The sequence below is a fragment of the Empidonax traillii genome, unplaced genomic scaffold (genome assembly GCF_003031625.1).
Source record: "Empidonax traillii isolate 1590-97213 ecotype Southwest subspecies unplaced genomic scaffold, ASM303162v1 scaffold107:size1083646, whole genome shotgun sequence".
Taxonomy (NCBI): domain Eukaryota; kingdom Metazoa; phylum Chordata; class Aves; order Passeriformes; family Tyrannidae; genus Empidonax; species Empidonax traillii.
Window position 1 is genome coordinate 298366 of NW_020955300.1, and position 20085 is coordinate 318450.

The window sequence follows — 20085 nt, forward strand, 5'->3', positions numbered from 1 at the left end:
GTCTCCTACCGTTTTACAACACATTTTCACACAAACACCTGGAAAAGCATTACTTGAAAACATCATAAATTCACAACTATTTGAAAATGTATCCAGCACGGCCTAATACCAGTATGTAGTCTAGTAAAAATGTGTTTTGGAAAAACTTAGTAAACCAAAGTACCTAGCTCATGATCCACTCTACCCTGGTAGTCAACGACTGACTCACTGCAGTGCTTAAGGCTCCTCACAACAGACACTTGACTGACAGGTAGAATTCAGTAACATTGGCAACTAAACCAAGGAACTTTACAAATTATTACAAACACAGTAATCCTATGGTCTGTGTCTACAGTAGGCTGGAACTGCGCATACGTGTGCACAGGCACATACCTATACAAAAGCGTGTATGGCAGGACTGAAAAATAAAATTCTCAGCTAGTTCAAAGGGTGACAGCCCACCTGCTAAACTCCAGCTAAAACCAGCTTTCCATTTGTCAACCAGTACTTTCACTACTGCGAGGCTAGGGGACAGTTTTTAGAGATCTTCATGGACTAAGCTCAACATAACACAATTATTAAGAACCATGATGTCTCTAGGATGAAGAAAAAGCATAGATGCCACAGAGACTACTTTATGTTTTTACCATCTCTAACAGCCAGCAAACATGCCCCTCAGTAAGTACATCACTGAATTCTAGTAGTTTGGGCTACACTAACTCCTTCTCCCTGAAATACCAGCAGCTATTGCCTTCTTTTAGTTTTTGTTTCCTTTCTCATGTTAAAAAATTTGCAATCAAAGCATGGCTAGAAAAACATTATCTGTAGCAAATGCCCAGATTTTTCTTTTTCTAAATGCTAGCACATCAGCGAAGAGTTCCCTGGATGAAATGCTAATCATGGCTGTAACTTTTTACATAAAGTAGGTTGGGTATTGAAAATAAAGTGGGTGGCAGCCGGGGGCAGGGAATCAGCTGGTCCCTCAGACGCAGCAGAAGCCGAGGGGGTGAAGCGCCGGCGTCTCTTACCCACTTATCCAGAGGGACCTGCGTCAAGGAGCCGGTGCCCTGGTAGAGATCCAGGCTGAGCTGTTCCAAGCTGAGCTTCTCCTGCAAGAAGTGGCCCAGGTACCTCTGCAGCAGGTACCTGCAGGCTCTCTTCTTGATGGACTCCGAGAAAGGCCACGGCATGGCGGCGGCGCGCCGAGGGCCGCGGGGCCGGGCGGCGGGACGGGGCCGGGGCCGGGGCCGGGGCCGGGGGGAGAGAGGAGGTCCGAGGGAGGCGAGCAGGAGCCGCCAGGCCCGGCCTCGCCCCTCGGCGCGGGCTACCGCGGGGGTTCCGCTGCCGGGCAGCGCCCCCGCCGCCTCTCACGGCCCGGCCGGGCGGCACTGCCCGCCCTCAGGGCGAGGAGACGCTGACAGGCGGCTCCATCCTCACTCGGACACCGCCGCCATCTTCTCGGCGGCCGCGGGAGCGGAGGGGCCGCCGCAGCCGCGCTGCGGGGAGCGGGGAAGGGGCCGCGGTCCGGTGGGAGGGTGGGCAGCGCCCCTCGCGTCAGCTCCGCGCCGCCAGCGAGGGCGGCCAGGCCGATCGGGGCTGTTTGTCTCCTGCCTCCCGGCTGCCCCAGCCGACAGCCGCTCCGTGACGTGCGGGAAGTGGCGTCGGGAGCGGAGGAGGCGGGGGCGGAAGCGGCCGCGGAGGGGGCGGTGAGTCCGGAGGAGTCGCGCCGGCGGTGGCGCCGGGGCCGCCTGTGCGGGAGCGGCCCGGGGAGCGGCGGGGCGGGCGCTGCGCAGAGCAGGGCGGAGCAGAGCGGAGCGGCGGGCGCGTCCGGAGCCGTGCGGGGCCGGGCGGCGGGGCCTCGGCCGCCTGCCGGCGCTGGTGGGTGCGCTCCGGGGCGCGGTCCGTGGGCGCGGGAGGCTGCGCGGCTCGGTGTCCAGAGCCCCTGTTGCTTTCAGAGTCTTGGGAATTTGTTTGTAGGTCCGAGGTGGGGTTTGGCAGGATGTGATGAGTCTCGTGGAGTGAGTGACTGGCGTGTTGCGGATCGGTGATTGGCAGCCCCCATGCCCTCCTTGCTGCAGGGCTCGGCTATCAGAACTCTCGGGGCAGCCTCCCAAGGGGCTCTTTCCTTGCTGCTCCAGGCAGATTCCCTGCGGGTGTCAGCTGAGGCCTCACGGCCACACTGGTACGTGAGAGGCCACTGCGGTAATCGCTGTGTCTGACCCTTCTTGATACCTCTTGCTCACAAAGAGCAGAAGCTCATGTCTCTGAAATTCACCGACAGCTGTGCGTGAAATATGACCAAGAGCATTAGTCTTTAGTGACTGTAAACAAAAAGCTCCCGTTAATGTCTTTTTAGTCACCGATAACCCATTTAGGTCACAGACATTTTTAAGCCTTCCTTAAGTTCACCAACAGTAGGTTTTTATTTTCTACAGCTATTGATTAGGAAGAAATTCTTTACAGAGAGGGTAATTAAGCATTGGAACAGCCTACCCAGAGAGGTGGTGGATTCACCATCCCTGGAGGTTTTTAAGCAGAGATTGGATGTGGCCCTTAGTGCCATGATATAGTAATTGGAGTTGGATCAGGGGTTGGACTTGATGATCTTGGAGGTCTTTTCCAACCCAATCTATTCTATGATTCTATGATTCTATGATTTCAGTTTTTCGAGGCATGACTTGTCTTCCTTCTGCATTCTGGATGAACAAAGGGCAGAATTAATGACTGCTGAGTCATAACAGTCTTATACAACAGAATGCTAGTTAACTTGCCTAAGAAAAACTAACTTCAGTGAAACTGATATTGCTTCTATTTGCTCATGTAACCTTCTTCAGCACTTGTCCTCAACATCTTGGGTTTGAATTCTCTAGACTCTCATTGAGATTTCATAATTTGCGGGTTTTTTGGAATGTTAAATATGTCTACTTAAAATGTATCTTGTGTTTTATGGTCTTAATAAATATTGAGTGTAATGGTGTAATAAACCTCAAATAAATGTTTCCATATACAGAATGGAGACTGATTGCAATCCTATGGAGTTGCCCAATAATACAGGATTTGAAGAGGATTCTGATTATACAGACTTTGAAGGAACAGAGGTGAAAGATATGAGACTTGAAGCCGAAGCTGTTGTGAATGATGTTTTGTTCGCTGTCAGCAACATGTTTGTCTCAAAAACCCTTCCCTGTGCAGAGGATGTGGCTTATATCAATGTGGAAACCAGGGAAAGGAACAGGTACTGCCTGGAGCTCACTGAAGCGGGACTCAGGGTAAACTAATTTATTTATAATTTCTTAAGCTTTTTTGTTTTGAACAATGAACATGTTCAAGAGGTGCCTAGAAAAATACTTCACTGACATCAAAAAAGCATACATATTATGTTTGTACTTTTATGAAACCTGTTCTACATGTTTTCTCCTAGAAGAGGGAACTTTAACTAGTTACTTCCAACAAAGCAAGAAGTGGTATTAATAAAAAAACAGTCATTTATCTGAGACACAAAATGGTGAAGATTGAAGTAGCAGTTTATTATAGGTGTGTCAGTCTTTGGTTTTCTCAGGTACCCAAAGCAGCACTCAATAATGCAGCATCCATACAATTCCATTTTGCACCATTTGTATTTTTTGTGCAAACATGTGGACAAAAACCATAATGATATATTTTGCTAATATTCTGAGTTTTGTACAAAAGGTATTTGAAATTGTCTTAAATACTGTATTATTATTAAGCTCCATAGTAGAAAGCACAGACTGTGATTTAAATCCAGTATCTCTTGTTCTCACATTACTGTACTACCGTGACTGGCAAAGTTAAATGTTGTAATACTTGTTGCAAGGTGATCATAACCACAGAAATTTAACAACCCATTTCTTTGTTGCAGGTAGTAGCTTATGATTTTGATCAGACTGATGACAGACTGCAAACTCCATACCATGAAACTGTCTATTCCTTATTGGACTCTCTCAGCCCTGCATATCGAGAGGTGTTTGGAAATGCATTACTACAAAGACTAGAAGCTTTGAAAAAAGAAAGTCAGTCATGATTTGCCCAGATATAAGGAAGGTTTAGTGCCAGAAAGAATTCTTAGTATGAAGCACTGAGATCTTCCTTACAGACATCTTAAGCTTCATTTCTTGCATTAAGGCCTAATTCATGCTAGTATATTATTATATAACACCTATATGTTCTTACAAGTATATAGCATTTTGCTACCGTGGATTTGCATATGTCACAATATTGTTAAAAGCCACTTTGATAAGTAACATAAAAAATTCTTAATTTTACTTTTTGTTGTGAGCAAGTAAATTGCATCTTACAATGTTCAAAAACTTTGGTCTTTTCAAAGTGTTACTGTTCAAAACTAAAAAAAAAAAAAATAGAGGCTGAATGTTATATATACAAGTAGTAATTTTTTGTGTGCTTACTGAAAATTTTCATATCTGCTTTTTAAAATAGAAGCTCACTACTTGCTGTACCTGATTAATGAAAAATAGTTGGGAAAACTACTGTTCTGCAAAGAATTTCAGCTTGATTTGCTGTACATAAATCTGAAAATTCTCAGCTTTGGTAACAAGAAAGATGATTTTTTAACAGTTGAACGTTGCTTATAGAGTGGCAGTATCTGAGTTAAAAGCAAGGCTCAGCATTAATTGGTCTGCCCTTGCCTATGGCAACTAGCAAGCTCCAAATAATACGAGATATACTATTAATGTATGAATGTATTGTCTGAATCGCAAATGATTAAGCACAGATTTAATGGGCTACACATTTCCTAAAGATGATGTTATATATGCTATATATATGTACATGTATGCTATATTGCAACTCTTTAGGAGGCTCGGAAGGCATTTTAGCCTGTTTACTATTTTGAATGTGTGTTTACATGATGTACAGGATATACCCAAGAATATTTTTGCTTCAGCCTTTACTTTCTATAATACGATACTTTGGTATTCCCAATTTTCACATTTTCTCCCTCAATTGTACAGCATCCTCTCCTAATGAATACTGAGTAAGCACTGTAATGATGATTGCATTGTATTGGTTTGAAACCAAAGGCTGTATGAAATTTGCTAAGACTAATACAAACTGGAAGATATAACTTGTATTTTCTACTTGAAAACTGGTACACTTCTCTTTATAAATATATTGTTCTGCTATAACTTTTCAAGTATGTACTGAATCATAGACTTTTTAAAAATTACAGTTGGGTAGAAATGCCTGTGCAGTTGAAACGATGTTCTGTGATGTTCATACTTTTTGTATTCTTCTATTATTCTATATTTGTGTATCTTTATTTAAACAATCCTGCCATTATTCTTCTATGCTTTTATGTCAAGTACATGCAGTAGCTTTTTTGGAGCCACATTTAGAGGTATATCAGTTCTCACAGATTCCAGTGATTTCAGTAGAGCTATGCTGACTTCTGCCTGCTATGGGTCAGTCATATTGATGAGAGAATCCTAGTAGAGCTTTTGTGATGGCTTTGGGTTAATGATGTACAACTGTGACTGAAAAGACAACTGTAATTTTTGCTTCTGTTTTCAAGAGCTTAATTTTGTGATTATTATCTTTTTGTGTTGAAACTTCTGATACTTGTCCTCTGCCCTAGGGTATGCTTCCATGCTCCAAAAATTGTTCATAGGCTCTTTTTTGCACACAGGTCTGTGGCACGTGGTTAGTCCTCTGTGAGGAGAATGTACTTTAGCAAATTTATATTTGAATATTTTTCCTTGCAACTAATTTACTTGTTCAATTTCATTGACTAAAGAATTAAACAAATGTACCAGTGTGTTGTAGTTTTCTTGTGGGGGATGGAGCTACTGGAAAGGGGGGAGCGAACAACTGAAGTCATCATGCCCTTAGAAAAATCTTAAATATCAAATAGGTGTCAAGTATTTGGAAAACGCTGGCTGCAAACTTTTTTCTGCTGAACCTGTGTCCTGAAAAAGCAAGGTAGGTGATTGTAAAGAGGGACTTGGAAAGGGAGTTAAAAATCCAAGTGGAAAAATTCCAAACTAAGTGTTACATTGCTAAGTTTTGTTTTGGAGGGTTTTTTTGGGGGGGTTGACATCTTTAGACCGCTTTGTAATTTCGTGTGCTTATTATAATACTTTCAAAACAGGCATTTTGTGGGTGTTGACAGAAGAAACTTGTGTTGTTTCTTAAAATGCGTTGCAGAGCTAACCCAGAAGTGGGACAGCCGTGTCATTCCACCGTGTCTGGGTAGCTGAAGATGACTGGAAAGGCTTTGCTGTCCCTGTCCTTGGCACCGCTGCCTGTGTGCAGGGAGATTCCCTCGCCGCTGCCCGGCGGTGTCGCCGCCGCCCGTCCCCTCAGTCGGTGCCGCTGCGCAGCCGCCGCCGGTCGCTCGGCAACGGGCCGCGTCCCCGGGGCCGCCTGTGGCCATGGCGGAGCCGCCTGTGGCGATGGCTGCGGAGCCGCCTGTGGCCATGGCGGAGCCGCCTGTGGCGATGGCTGCGGAGCCGCCGCGGGGCCGCCGCGTCTTTCTTAACCACCTCGACTCCTACTGCGGCCGCGCCATCGGCGAGGTGACCGCCCGGCCGGCCCGCCGCTGCTGCCGGCCGCGGCTGCCTGGTGCCTGAGCGGTCTACTCCCCTCCCGGCCGCCCCGGCAGGGAGCCGCGACTGGTCCCCGGGGAGCTCGGCCGGGCGGACAGCTGGGTCACCCAAAATAGCTGCTGAGGAGAGGGAAGAGGGCAAGAAAGGGTTAAGATAATGAGGAGATAAAGTAGGAGTTAAGAGCAGGAAGCGTGGGTAGAGCCGGTCGGGAGAGCGCAGGCAGCAGATGGTCACTGTGAGAGCAGATAGCTAGAGAGAACTCACATCCCTCTGAGGGAGCCCCTGCCTGAGAGGAGCTGGGTGCAGAGCAGAGGCATCCAGGGACCCACCAGCACCTTCGGCTTTGAGGCGTAGAACATAAGTCAAAACACTGCAGCCGAGGCTGAGCAGTCCCTACCGTTCTCCTGCTCAAAGGGAAACTGTGTCCTGACCCGCTTTACCAACAGGATCAGGGCTAGTCAGTGCTGCTGTCTTCTCAAGATCATAAGAAGCTATGTAGGGCTCGATAGATATTTGCATACAAATTGTGTGTCTTGTATATTTGCAGTATTTGTCCAGGTGTGTTGTTGGGGCGTCACTTGAAAAGGAAGAGGAAGAGGAAGAAGAGGAGGAAGATGAAGAAGAGAAGAAAGCTGTTGAGGTTCCTAGTAGCCCAGAGGAAGTCTATGAAATAGTGGGTACTCTTTCTAAACCAGGGAGTACAAAACCACGTTTTGCACAGGAAATATATGCAGTAAGTGGGAGTTTTATTTCAGATTGCCATTAGACAACATTAGAAATATTGCAAGTCATGTAAAATGAGCTGTAGCAATGAAATGGTCCTTTGCTCCTGCTGGGAGCTGTATATGTCTATTATTCCTTCTGCTTCCTGCACACTCTCCAATTTCCTCTCTTCTAGGTCTGATACAGCAAATAGTAAAAGGAAGGAACTCAGACTCAAAATAGCTTTTTTAAAAAAGTTATGGACAGGACATCATCTATCTTGATGATTCATAGATCTGCTTTTTTTTTTCCCTCAAGAGTGTATTTCTCATCTCCTCTGTGTCTCTTACCATCATTTTAAAGGTAGTGGTGCTGGAATCAAAGTGTCCTCCTTAACCGTTCACTGAAATCAAGCTTTCACTAGCAACTAATTGTGCTGAAAACACACATCTTAGTATGAAGATGCGTATATCCAGAGTTTAGTTAACTAAAGGAGGAATACTTTTGAGAACATGGTTGCTTATTGCTTGATTATAATTACCTCTATTTTAAACTGCTTATTATAAATTGATTCTTCTTATTATTATTGAAGTATCTCTTCAAACATTTGAAAGTTTTGATTCAAATGTCTATACAGACATATCTGTTCAATCAGAAGATTATGGCTACGGTGTTTAATTTTAACGACTGCTTTTGCCCGAAGTGTTTGCTGGGCTTGCTCAAATAATACAGACAATCTTCACTTAACAGAAATTACAGGATGCTATTTTACAAGGAAATGGACATTTTTTATGTTTTCTTCCTTCTGCCAACTGATACATGTTTAAAATTGCTGTACAGATATTTTTTGATACTCACAATTGCACTAAAGCTATGGATCCAAAAATACCATTAAATGTCTATATTTTTGAACTATGTTGATGTGTACTCTAAGTTAGAAGTCTCACCATTTAATTTGCATTTCATCAGCTTCCTTGTATCTGACAGATAATGTTTGATAAGTGTCTTATGAATTATTCCAACACTGTAGTGTTAGAAAACCACATTCTACCAGAGTTAAACTTGAAAAGGATTTTTTTTTTTTTTTTTTAATGACAGAATGTAACTATTTTTCCCTCAGGTCTCTCCTCGAGATGAACTCTTAAATCACTTGCTTGAGTGTGAGGTTGTTTTATATAATATCACTGAGGATGCAGATCAAATCGAGGAAGCAACGTGGGCTGCTTCTGGTTAGTATAGCTATCAACTGAACAGAAATTTGGTTGCTGTACAACCATCAAAATTTGCCAGAAATGTAATGAAATTACAAGGGATTTATAGTTCATATAAAACTGGATTCCTTGATGGAGAAATGCTGCATGAATTGAATAAAAAGCAAGGAACCATGGAATGCCCTCTCATGTTTAGAAAGGAGAGAAGCTATCCTGGTATGGTCCAACTCTTTAAATGACACAGCTGTGTAGGCAGTTATTTCCCTAAATAACTGTTAACCATCATCTCATCTATTTGCATTGAGAGGTGGGTAGAAAATTTGCTTCTGTGATATTAAAAGAATGTTTGAATATTTTATATAATGATTTTGAGTATATAAACTCCAATATATATAAATATATATATAAATATATAAAAATATATGTAAATATATAAAAATATATGTAAATATATATAAATATATGTAAATATATATAAATATATATAATATAAAGATATATATAAACGCCAATAAAAATACTGCTATCAGTTTTTTGGAAACTTTCTCCCGATTGTTGCATTCAAATTCTAATAGGCATCTGGAATCCTTTTATAGTGACAGTGCAATATTATTCTTTATATAATAGCTATATATAGTGTATTAGGATAAGAGAATCATTTACTTAACAAACAATTATTTTGTTTGATATTAAAATAAGGAAATTTGCTTGCATTCAGTAGCTCTTTCTTTTTTTCTATCATGAAAAACATACACTTTTTATTTCCTTTCAGTATCTCAGCAGTCAATAAAGATGAATCTAATAATTTCCTAGTATAGATTGTTTGGATTTTTTCCCCATAATATGTAGTTCTGTGAAGATTATATTCCCAGGAATTTGATTCTTTATTGCCATTATCTCTCTATTTCTTTTCATTCCTGATTTGTTATCTTTATTTTATATTACCTTAAATAAAGAACATTTGCTTAAAAATACATACCACATAGACCATTAAGACATGAATGTCTATACAGGACCTTTATATAAATGCAAAAATACAGTTTGAATAATGCAATTTAAAATAAATTATGTCCCTGCTTTCATTTAACAGCCTTACATAAGGAAATAGAGAATTTTGCAAAACCAAAGTTGTTCATCCTCATCTCAACAATAATGACCTGGGCAAATACAAAACCCTCTGACCCTGTAAGTAATATGAAAACATTAAGCTTTTTTTAACCAAATATTGCCATTTAATGGAAAATATTCATCAAAATCAATTATACAATCTATTTCAGGTATGTACTTCAATGATAGCTATAAAGTTAGTGTCAGCAAGTGAGGGGTTTTTTTTTAGGATTCTTTCTCCCTGAGTCATTACTTACTGCCAAAATTGTTAAAGAGAAGTTTAGGCATTGGACTACAGTGATACAGAAAGATATAAGGGGCTGGTTGGTCAAGAGGTAAGACCTATGCTAACCACATTATGCACTGTCCTTCAGTCATTAAAAGAAATCCCATATTTACTCTATATATTTAATAAAATACATATTTTAAACAGTGTATAGACAGATCAATAGATACATCTCTATATCTATATACATTAAGTATTGTCAGGAACCATGCTAGGCACTTTGGAGTATGCTATTGCAATTCTCAAATTCAGTGTTACAGAGATAGAGTTTTTCAACCTTGTGTAATGCTGTAACCTTGTGTAATAAAAATTAATGCTTTCTAAAATATAAGGAAGTTAAAAGTCTTCTACTGTGAAAACAACAAGTTTATGGGTTTCATCCCCGTATGGGCCATTCACTTAGGAATTGGACTTGATGATCCTTGTGGGTCCCTTTCACAGAATATTCTGTGAAATCTGTGAAAATTGAAACTGAACTAATGATGTTTTCAAAATGTTGACCCTCAGGCATCAGATTCAGAAACTTTAAGAATTTAAAATGAAAACCAAGCTAAAACAGATTTAAAAATACTTTAAAAGAACTTACTTTAACCATCTAGGCCTTCAAAAATTGTTCTGTTTTAAGAAATGTATAAGTCTCTTTTTTTTTGTTCGTAGGAAAATCCTGAGGCTCCTTTTACTGATGAAGATTATCGCAAAAGAAAACCTCATCCGAACTTTGTGGGTCACACAAATGCTGAAAAACTCATTGTGAAACTTGGAAAAACTGTATGTAAACAATGTATTTATAAAAATAAATCACTTTGCCTTCTTACTTATAGTTTTATCTTACTAATGGAAATTACCAATAATTTGAATACATTTTAAGAAAATGTTATTCTCTTTATAAAAGTTGATTACATCGATAATTAATAAAATATAGTAGTATAGAAAATACTAGACTGTCTTTTGAAATCTAAGTGTATGCATAATGCAAATCCCAAATTCTGTCTTTTTTTTCCTTAGTGAGTAAATCAAGTTTATTTCCTCTAAAAAAGATACTGTTTCTTTGGTTGTATCAGAGAGAATCAAAACTGGGGCTCATGTGGGGAAAGACTTGAGGATGAAAGACAGTGAAGAAAAGGGGTATTGGTACAGCTTTAAATAAAAGTAGCATCTTTAAATATTAACAAGCTCTGTTAGTATTATGTCTCATTTAAATACTCAAAAGATGTTCTGGCCACACCTAGCTTGTTCCTGGGTAGTTTGTTCTCTTGGAGCAAAGGGCTTATTGACTTTTATTCCACCCTATAATTCCCTTTAAAATCTTAGCCATAGAGCTGACCCAGAATAACTAAAATATATGTTACCACTTTATATGTGTTTTAAAATCCCTTCTTTCAGTTTTGTTTGTTTTGATCTGATTAGATTATTAATCTTACTAGAGAGCAGACCATGCCTTTTGTATTTAAGAACTTTGTATTTAAGGACTGGGAGCCCCTGGTGGTCTAGTGGTTAAGGACGCGGCGCTGTCACCGCCGAGGCCTGGGTTCGATTCCTGGTCAGGGCCCCTCCCCGGGCAGATGGAGCTCGTTAGCCCTGTAAGGCAATCCATCTACGTCCTGAGGACCATCCAAGCTCGCTTGGCCCCGGCAGATGAACCTCAGGATTAAAGGGTGGGCTCAGTTCCGCGCACACTGTGTCTCACCTAAAAAATCCAATGCGCAGGCTGGAAGGTGTAAAGACCTTCCCCGGTTCTTCGTTCATGAAGACTGGCCATTATTATATATATTTAAGGACTATTACTAAATAAATACCAACAGTGGCTCAGGTTATGCTTCACAATTCAGGAAAATGGATGCTGTTATCATTAGTGATGGAGTACTGTGGAGGTTAGGAAGACAGTGAAATACACTGTATGATGAACATGTCATTTGGTCATTCTTCACATGTGTTAGCAGTCTCACATAATCAATATGATTCAGTGTCCATTGCAGAACTTTGTCAGGGTAATAATAGAAGGGGAAGAAACTTTGCTCTGATTTGAGTATACATTTACCACCTTATGCTCTGCTGAGAAAATAGTACTATACATTATATTCTATTCTAACATGGGTCTTTAGAACAGGAAGGCCCCAGAGCTTCTGTTCTTCCCAGGAGATCAACATTATCTTCCTGTGATGGCTCAAGACTTCTGGATTACAGTTCCTACTCATTTCTAAACTGAGTGGCATCTGGGGAATGTGCCATCAATGAAAGAAATTACAGTGCCCAAAAGAGAGGGATTCAACATCAGGATTCATCAGTCTTGTCAGTCGGGTAGAGAAGACCTTGCACCAAGAATAGAAGGGTTTCTATGCCTTAGTGTCTGTTCAGAGGCTGTGTAACTTCCTTCAGAAGTTGCTGACTCTGGGTTCCTGCCAAATTCAGAATCCTTGGAGAAATATCTGTCTACCACAAACAGAAAAGCTCTTCATCTCTCAGCTCTGTTCTCACAGTTCCTGAATCCATTAATTTAGACCTGTTTCCCACTTGAAGCAATTTATTAGAATAAAGCAAACAAACATAAAACAAGCACAACCTGGAATGGATGATTCCAGCTAGAATGTGACATCTAGTGGCTTTTATGAATATTACATGGGAACGTGACACTTCACCTGGGACTAAACATGCTGAGTGGAACTGCGTTTGCCTAAGAATTGCCTCATTTTTAAAATTATATCCAAGGAGTACCTTCTCATATGTGTGACTTGTGTCACTAAGTAAGTATTGTTAGAGGACTTCAACCTGTTTTAGAGGTTTACATTTCAGCGAAGTATAGCACTTGGTACCAAACTGTTTTGTCTCCACAAGTGGCAGAAGTTAGCACAACGTTCACAGAAGAAAATCCTGTGTTACATTCTTTTTAGGGGAAATGAGAAATAGCTCCTCCTGTGCTATTCACAAGAAGCAGGTTTTTCCTGTTAGGAAATGAAAATTACTCCTTGTCTTCTGGGGCATATTTGCAGAGCAACCCTGGGAGCTGCTGCTCTTAGGGTGCAAACAGTATCTATCATGGTACTACCCAAGAAAACTCGGTGTGTGTTAAGATCTGATTATTGAGAGATGCCTCTCCTCGAATTTGGGTGCAAACGAGATCATATGCTGAAGTCAATAACACCATTTTACTTAACAATTAATGTGAGGTAGAGAGAAAGAAAGAGAAAAGAGAGGAGAGGGACAGAGAGATCAAGAAGATACTCATCGCCCATGAATCCAGCAGTCCTTCCTCACCTTGGGCTTCTTGGTGATGGGAGTCCCAAGGCCATTCAAAACTTTTCACATTTTAGCAAACAAAGGAATTAATGCTCATTGGCTACACAGTTCTCTTACTGTATTGGTTAAATGATTCCCTTGCTTCCAATGCTAATTAGTCCCATGCTCAGTCTTTGGTGGGTTTCTTTGTTAGGTGGCCGTGAGTTGGTGGTTGTGATCCCACCTTTTGCCCAGTCAGAGCTGATGTAAGCATATTGTTTTCCTTGTGGCTATTAAACTCTGTGTTCTTTGTGTCCATTATCAGTGCCACATTCTTCTCCCCAGGCTTTGCAAACCTCCCCCTAGGATGAGGGGAGATAACACCCAGACAATAACACTGCTTCTATCTTATCTCAAGTTCCTGCTGTGGTGCCTTAATCTGCAGCCCAAGTTCCAGGCATCTACAGAGGCATATTTGGAGGAGGCTTCCATGGTTGTTCATGGTCACTGATGCCATCTGTTCCGAAACTTGGGGTGATCTCTGTTTAATACGTGTATGAGCAGTTGCTTCTTTACACAGTTTGCCACAGTGGGAATTCTTGTCCAGACGCATTAACCAGGATGAGATAACCAGATCTGACCTCGACCAGGCTGGGAGTTAGTGCCTGTCCTTCCCTTCTGTGATTATCTCATGGCAAAGTCCTTCTGTGGCCTTAACAGTATTTGAGACAGGAACTTATAGATTTTGTATATTTAGTATACAAGTAATCAAGTTTCAGTGTAAGCCTGTATCCTAACTGCAGTACCAGATTTTAATAAAAACTTTCTTGCTGATTTTACTTCACAGAACAAAAACAAATTTTCAACTTATGTTGTTGCCTCAGGACATCAATACGGAGCTGAGGAAGGAGTCTTCCACTATTTTTTTAAGGTAGACATTTGAAGAATCATTTAATTTCTAGGGGCAAACTGCACTGGAATTGAATGCATCTTTAGCAGCTTTGGTATCATAAGCTTAATGCTTTCATGAGCAGAACTGATTACTTGATCCCTCTTAAATATTTTAGCTACAGCGAAACTGGTTTTCACCTTTTGGGGTCTATTTTGTTTTTAGATTTTTCTGTAGTTTTTGGACAGTCATATCAGTGGAATCCAGAAAAATGTCTTTCTGCTCAACACTACAGTCTCCTTTTTTTCCCCCCCAAGCACTTGTCTTTTGGGGGATACAAAATAATATTTTTCAAGATGAAAACATATTAAAAAAAAGAAAAAGTTTCTTGCTTTCAGTAGGCTGCCAATCAGTATTTCTCCAAAAATGTTCTTTTCTGCAGTTCTATTAATCACTCAATAAACTGAACTTTAAATCCTGAATATATAGATTTCCCTAGTAAATAAATGCTCCTTTTTTAGCTTCAGCTAAAAGTAACCTTTTTCTCCTCACTTCACTCTCTGTATTTTCAGATGTGTTGGCTTAGTGAGACTCCTGAAATACCTGTTTTTGAAGATGGAAAGAATTATATTCCAACCATTCATATTCTTGATTTAGCAGCGTAAGTGGAAAAAGTTCCCCTGGGCAACAATTGATACCAGCTAGATCACAAATCCAAACCCATGAGAGAGTATTGAGGCTTTTAAACTGGGTGGATTGGTTTAAGGTCACCCTTTGGCCCTTTTTGCTGAGTCAAAGAGAGCCTTCACTTTCTTTAGTACCAGATGTGTCTTCTGGAAACCTTACCCGACTGTTGCACTGGTACTGAGCTTTTAAGAAATGATGAGCCTTACTCGATCTAGAGTGCGATACCAATTAACTGGCACAGATCTGGAAACAGATTGTGGACTCTACAGCAGGCTATGATAACCCCTTCTACAGATGTTGCTTCTTACCCTTTCAACTTCTTTCCAAACAAAATATGCAACCATGCTTTATTAAGTAAAATATATATGAAAATGTCATGCTCTGAAATGTTCTGCAAGAATTTATAGACTCCTGGTAGTGTTCCTGAAATTTATTTAACAACGAAAGCCAAGTATGCCTCTGTAAGTATTGGCTCTGGCCCTACTTGCTGTATTTCAGAGTGTTGCAAAATGTAGCAGATCACAGACCAGAAGTTCAGTACATGCTTGCAGTGGATACATCCAAGCACACACTTGAAGAATTAGTAAAGGTAAGAGATTTAATAAAGGTATGAGATTTTGAATCCTTTTTTCTTTTTTCTTCTTCTGAAGATATCTGTAAGGTTTTAAAAACTATACATTTTAATGAAGTTCCAAGGTCTTCCTGAATTATCTTATGCAGTACATTACATAGAAGATTATTTTGAAATCCTCCAAGACTTCTGCCCTTTGAACAGAATACATTACTTGGACCTGATTTTGTAGAACTAACTTTTTGGGTATTATCATTAATTTAAGGAGAAACTTTACGTAAGAAAGTTCTGGTGATTTTTTATGGGATTCACAGTACTGTAATTAGGTAATCAATGTCTTTACTATGTTTTTCCCCTCGTTTTGTGAATGATACCTTTTTTTTTCCCCAAGCATTTTAAAGTTAAGTCCAGAAGTATGTGAACTATACACTGTGATAGTGAGAGTCAACTCACAGGAGACTTACTCATGTAGATTGGGCAAATGCTACATAAGGACCAAACATAAGAACCCAATGTTTTTGTTGTATCACTGCGTTTAATGGAACACAGTGTTAGGGAGCTCACAAGAAGATGAAATCTGTGCTTTGGTTTGGGTAAAAACACAGGGTCTCATTGAAAAGTTGGTAGCTGAAGAGCAGTTGTATAAGAGTGACCATAATACTGTTACTCAACATTCCTACAAAAGAAGCAAAGGTCAAAATACATTTTGAAGCTGCGGTCAACCACAAGAAAGACTATTATATTTTAAAATTGTCGCAAAAGAAATTAAAAATGTTAAATACTTGTCGGAGAAGGGTAGAGACTAATGAAACTTACATTATTAACCATGTAAGTCCCTTTCATCTACTTATTTTAAAAAGTTTGAAAAAGTGAAATTGAAAATTAGCACAGTTAAACTGTAGGTTGAGGAAAACAAGATGACAGACTTCAAAAAGTTCAGATGAATACAATAAAACAATAAAAAAATAATAATAATAAATTTTAAAAAGCAAACATGAAATCTGGCAGGCTAAGTGAAAAACATAACTATCAGGAAAGACTCGAAATTATTTTTTTCAAAGAATTGGAAAAGCCTGACAGAAAAATCTATAAGGCAAACTGATGATTATGGTGTAAAAGGACCACTTTGGGAAGACAAGGACATAGCAGAGATACTTTGTAATAGGGGTAAGAATTTGGAAGCCTATCAATGCTTTAGGATTTCTTTGTGGATAACTTGTTAGAGGATCTGTATAAAACTAAAGTAACTGTAGAAAAGATTTTAAAATGCACTGGCAAAATGAACACAAAGAAGTCACAAGATTCTTATGGCATTCACTGAAGATGACTCAAATAGCTGCAGGATGCAATACCTCTGAATTGCAAATTCACACATACAACCTGCTGTTTAGCACTGTCCTGGCACTTGAAGACTTGAAGGATGATAAATGTGGTGCCAATGTAAAAAGAGAGGTTCCTGAAATATTTGGGGAATTACAAGCCAGTCTACCTAATAACGTCAGCTAACAACCAGATACATTGTAAGAAATTATACCAAATTAAATGCATTGGAGGATACCCATATACATATGATTGTATTTGGGAAGAGCCACTTTCACTTTTGTAAAATGCTTTCACAAGAAATACTTTCCAAAAAGGTGCTCTCAAATACTTTGCAAATCTCCTGGAGTTCTATTCTAGGACTAACCAATGCGGGTAAGGGTGACCAAGATGATGTAGGCTACTTGATTTTCCCAAAGGCTTTCAAAGAAGTGTTTCACCAATAGCTATTGAGAAGCAGCTCGACACCAAAGGGAGTGGTTTGTGTCCTTTCATGGGTACTTGGTTGTTTAGAAATGGGAAATGGAGGGTAGGAGTAAGTGGCCAGTTTTGTGGATGGGAAATTGCCAATGGACAGTGCGCTGCAGAGAGGTATCTTGTCATAGGAGTTATCTGTACCAGCTCAGGGGAAGACTGGAAAGGCACATGGGAGAGAAACACCTTGAGAAGTATAGCTGAAAATAGTTGAAGATTAGAAGGGTATTTGAAAGGAGTATCATATGAGTTTTCCCATGCTTATTTTAATTTAGGTGTCCACTAACTGACATCATTGGAGACAGAATGCTGGGACATATGTAGATTTGATCTGATGGTCTATATCAATGTTTATGATTTTATAGAATCTGACTGGGTTACATCTATTTTAAAGGGCTGTAGGAGTAACTAACAATTTTTGTCTAATGATGAAATAAAGATGATATATGGAGAGTTATCAGTGGCATTGATCTGAAAACCCTTCCTGGGTTAAATTAAACACCTCAGGAACCTGAAGTGAAAAGTGCTGGCAGATAATATAGATCTCAAAATAGATCTTAAGCACTAGGAAGTTGTACATTGACTTAAGAACTTCATCAAACATTTCAGTGGGTTTGGGTTGTTTCTTTCTTTCTTTTTTTTAATTGCAGGTACTAAAGAGAAAGTGTCATATAGCAAACAAAAGCTATTTAATACTAACAATAAAATTAATATACTGTTCTTAGATCTATTTCAAATCAGTACTCTGATTTTTCAGGTACAGTGTAACATAAAATTTAAAGCACACATTTTATTCACACAAATCCTGTTGAATTTTTTTCCAAGAGTCTGATTTGTTAAATGTTTTTGGGTTTGTTTGTTTATTTGTTTTTATTTTTATAGTGTATCAGTAAAAATGTTGGACCAGGAAAAATTCAGAAGATTCCTAAAGAAAATGCATTCCTGAGCAAAGATTTAACAGTCAGTACTTTTCTTTCTTTTATTACTTCAGTTAAGTATATAAACTTAAAAATAAAATGTCATTAAATATATAATTTCTTTTTTTATTTCACCAGAAAAATTTAACTCCAAAATATGCCTAAAAATGTATACTATAAATTTAGAAAATTGACAAAGAAAAATTTCACCATCATAGAACAGACTACTTTAAGGAGTTACAGTCTGATTAAAAAAAAAAAAACAAAACCAAAAACTCAAAACACTAAAGCACTGATGTTGCTGTTCCCCTTACCATACTGGAGCACTCTGACAAAACCTACACCAAATGATAAAAATAACAAAAAAGTTAATAACAAAGTGCTGCTAAAGGTGATGAACACAGCACACATAAATTGTATTGTGTTCATCTATTTACCAGGAATTAACTGTTCATAGGAGAAATGAAGAAATTACAATCCAAGTAGTTTTAAGATGGTACTTGATAAATTTCTGGAAGAGGAGATTCCTTGCAATTACATGAAACCTTTACATTGTACAGAATAATTGCCTAGTGTTTCATGTTCTAATGGTTCAAGAGAACACTCAAATACAATTATATATTGAAAATTTGTATTTTTAAAGAGTTTAAATTGTTTGTTTTGCTTTATGCATAAACCTTCTTTCCCTATGCTTTAATTATTTGTATTGTCCCTGTTCATTCTGGTTTCCAGTTTCAGCTAACTGTTCTGTTAACATGTATAGCTTATGTCTGTAAATAAATGTAGCTTTATTCCCTCAGCAAATGAATTTGGATATGTTGCTTGTGAACCTGCAATTGGAATCTACTGTTCTGAAGGAGGCTTTCAACATTAACTGGGTTGCTGAGGCAGGACTGATAGAGAACATTGATCAAGTTGTCAAGGAATACAAGGAAAGTCGAGGATTACTGGTAATGCTTTGCTGAACACTATTTTAAAGTGCACCTTTCTTTCTTTCTCCTCAAGAGAAATGGTTATATAAACACAGGCTTTAATTTATTTAAGTAAAAATACATAGAAAACTGGCATCGATGCAAAATAAGCGAACATAAAACCCAAAAATGAAATTGTAAAAGTTAGAGGCAATATTAATTAAAACAACAATTAAGTTTTATTTCCTTTATGCCTAAAACTGAAATCCTGTAAATGCAAGTTAGCTTAATGATGGAGAAGCTCCTGTTCAGAAGGTAATTTATTTATGCAATGGTGCTCTTGGTGTATTTGCTTCAAGAATGCAATAAGTGTATCTTTTATTTAAGCTTTTTTATGGTAGTCAATAGTTAGGTGAGTATTTTGTATCCTCCTTTATATTTAGTGAATCAGGATATTCAGTTGCAATGCAGGCTCCATTTCACCCTGCTCTGTTGCATAATTTACTGGGCAACTTTGCTGTTTCCTGAGTTAGCTTGATATTTAGAACTTCGGCATGCAACTGTATAGGGAGGCTTATTGAAAAGTGAAGGAAAATGCTTGTATACACTGAAATATTGATTGCTATGATAAAGGTGTTCAGCATGACTAAATCTTGTTCAGACTTCAAACAAGAGTTCAGGGCATGTAAAACAAAATACAGCTACTATTGTTCAAGGTTGTTCATAAAGTCCCTGCATAGCTCTGAAAGGATTATCATATCTATGTTTGGGTTAAACCACTGTATCTGAGTACACACACATCTAATTAAAAAAAAAAATCAGTACAAAATATAGACCTACCAAGTAACAAAGAGAGGGAAGGCTGTCTAGACTGTCTCTGTCACTACTCTTATTTTCAGAGTTTGTGCTGTCAGATTTACTAAAGTAAGAGAGGCAGTTAATTATGTATGATTTTGAGTTTGTTGCATAACATGTTTAATAAGTGTATACTGGAATCTTAATTACACTTACTCATCCTCAGGCTGGTTGACTGAAATTAGAAATCATTAATATCTTCAGAGTGTGATGGATCTGAAATTTTTGAGGTGAAAATAATCATTGCGGTAACAGCAAATTTACCACAGTTGGGAAATAGAACTATTGCATGTTTATAATATAATATCTGCCACCTCATTCCAGAAGTCACTGCATCCTATCTGTGAGATTGTATTTCATCTCTTTGGATTATTCAAACACT

The 20085-nt window shown here is 39.0% G+C and overlaps 3 protein-coding genes across 10 annotated transcripts in view; 2 read left to right on the forward strand and 1 right to left on the reverse strand.

Annotated features, from left to right (window-relative positions):
• ATG2B (autophagy related 2B) overlaps nucleotides 1-1245 on the reverse strand; it is a 48691-nt gene extending 47446 nt beyond the window's left edge. For all 3 annotated transcript variants that reach the window (XM_027882579.1, XM_027882578.1, XM_027882577.1), the window contains exon 1: nucleotides 1008-1245. In XM_027882579.1, coding sequence (XP_027738380.1) covers nucleotides 1008-1169 — 162 coding nt within the window. In that variant the 5' untranslated portion in view covers nucleotides 1170-1245. The remainder of the gene's footprint in view (nucleotides 1-1007) is intronic.
• Nucleotides 993-5768, forward strand: GSKIP (GSK3B interacting protein). Of its 6 annotated transcripts, none has more exons than XM_027882583.1 (3): nucleotides 993-1106; nucleotides 2990-3248; nucleotides 3860-5762. In XM_027882583.1, the coding sequence occupies exons 2-3, from the start codon at nucleotides 2991-2993 to the stop codon at nucleotides 4019-4021; spliced, it is 420 nt and encodes a 139-aa protein (XP_027738384.1). In that variant the 5' UTR covers nucleotides 993-1106; nucleotide 2990; the 3' UTR covers nucleotides 4022-5762. The 6 variants fall into 6 exon arrangements, with proteins under 6 accessions (XP_027738384.1, XP_027738381.1, XP_027738383.1 ...); XM_027882580.1 differs by having other exon boundaries at nucleotides 1007-1121; XM_027882582.1 differs by lacking the exon at nucleotides 993-1106 and adding an exon at nucleotides 1755-1857 and having other exon boundaries at nucleotides 3860-5768.
• A 588-nt stretch (nucleotides 5769-6356) lies between these two features.
• AK7 (adenylate kinase 7) overlaps nucleotides 6357-20085 on the forward strand; it is a 28035-nt gene continuing 14306 nt past the window's right edge. The window contains exons 1-11 of the mRNA XM_027882594.1: nucleotides 6357-6373; nucleotides 6440-6530; nucleotides 7108-7293; nucleotides 8383-8491; nucleotides 9564-9658; nucleotides 10524-10634; nucleotides 13927-14010; nucleotides 14541-14629; nucleotides 15154-15244; nucleotides 17903-17980; nucleotides 18738-18887. Of these exons, the coding sequence (XP_027738395.1) occupies nucleotides 6453-6530; nucleotides 7108-7293; nucleotides 8383-8491; nucleotides 9564-9658; nucleotides 10524-10634; nucleotides 13927-14010; nucleotides 14541-14629; nucleotides 15154-15244; nucleotides 17903-17980; nucleotides 18738-18887 (1071 nt within the window). The 5' untranslated portion in view covers nucleotides 6357-6373; nucleotides 6440-6452. The remainder of the gene's footprint in view (nucleotides 6374-6439; nucleotides 6531-7107; nucleotides 7294-8382; nucleotides 8492-9563; nucleotides 9659-10523; nucleotides 10635-13926; nucleotides 14011-14540; nucleotides 14630-15153; nucleotides 15245-17902; nucleotides 17981-18737; nucleotides 18888-20085) is intronic.

Bases quoted from the DNA above. Each gene is read 5' to 3' on its own strand.
- GSKIP (XM_027882583.1), top strand. From the start codon at position 2,991: ATGGAGACTGATTGCAATCCTATGGAGTTGCCCAATAATACAGGATTT. The intron at 3,249-3,859 runs GTAAACTAATTT...TCTTTGTTGCAG, and splicing joins TCACTGAAGCGGGACTCAGG to GTAGTAGCTTATGATTTTGA.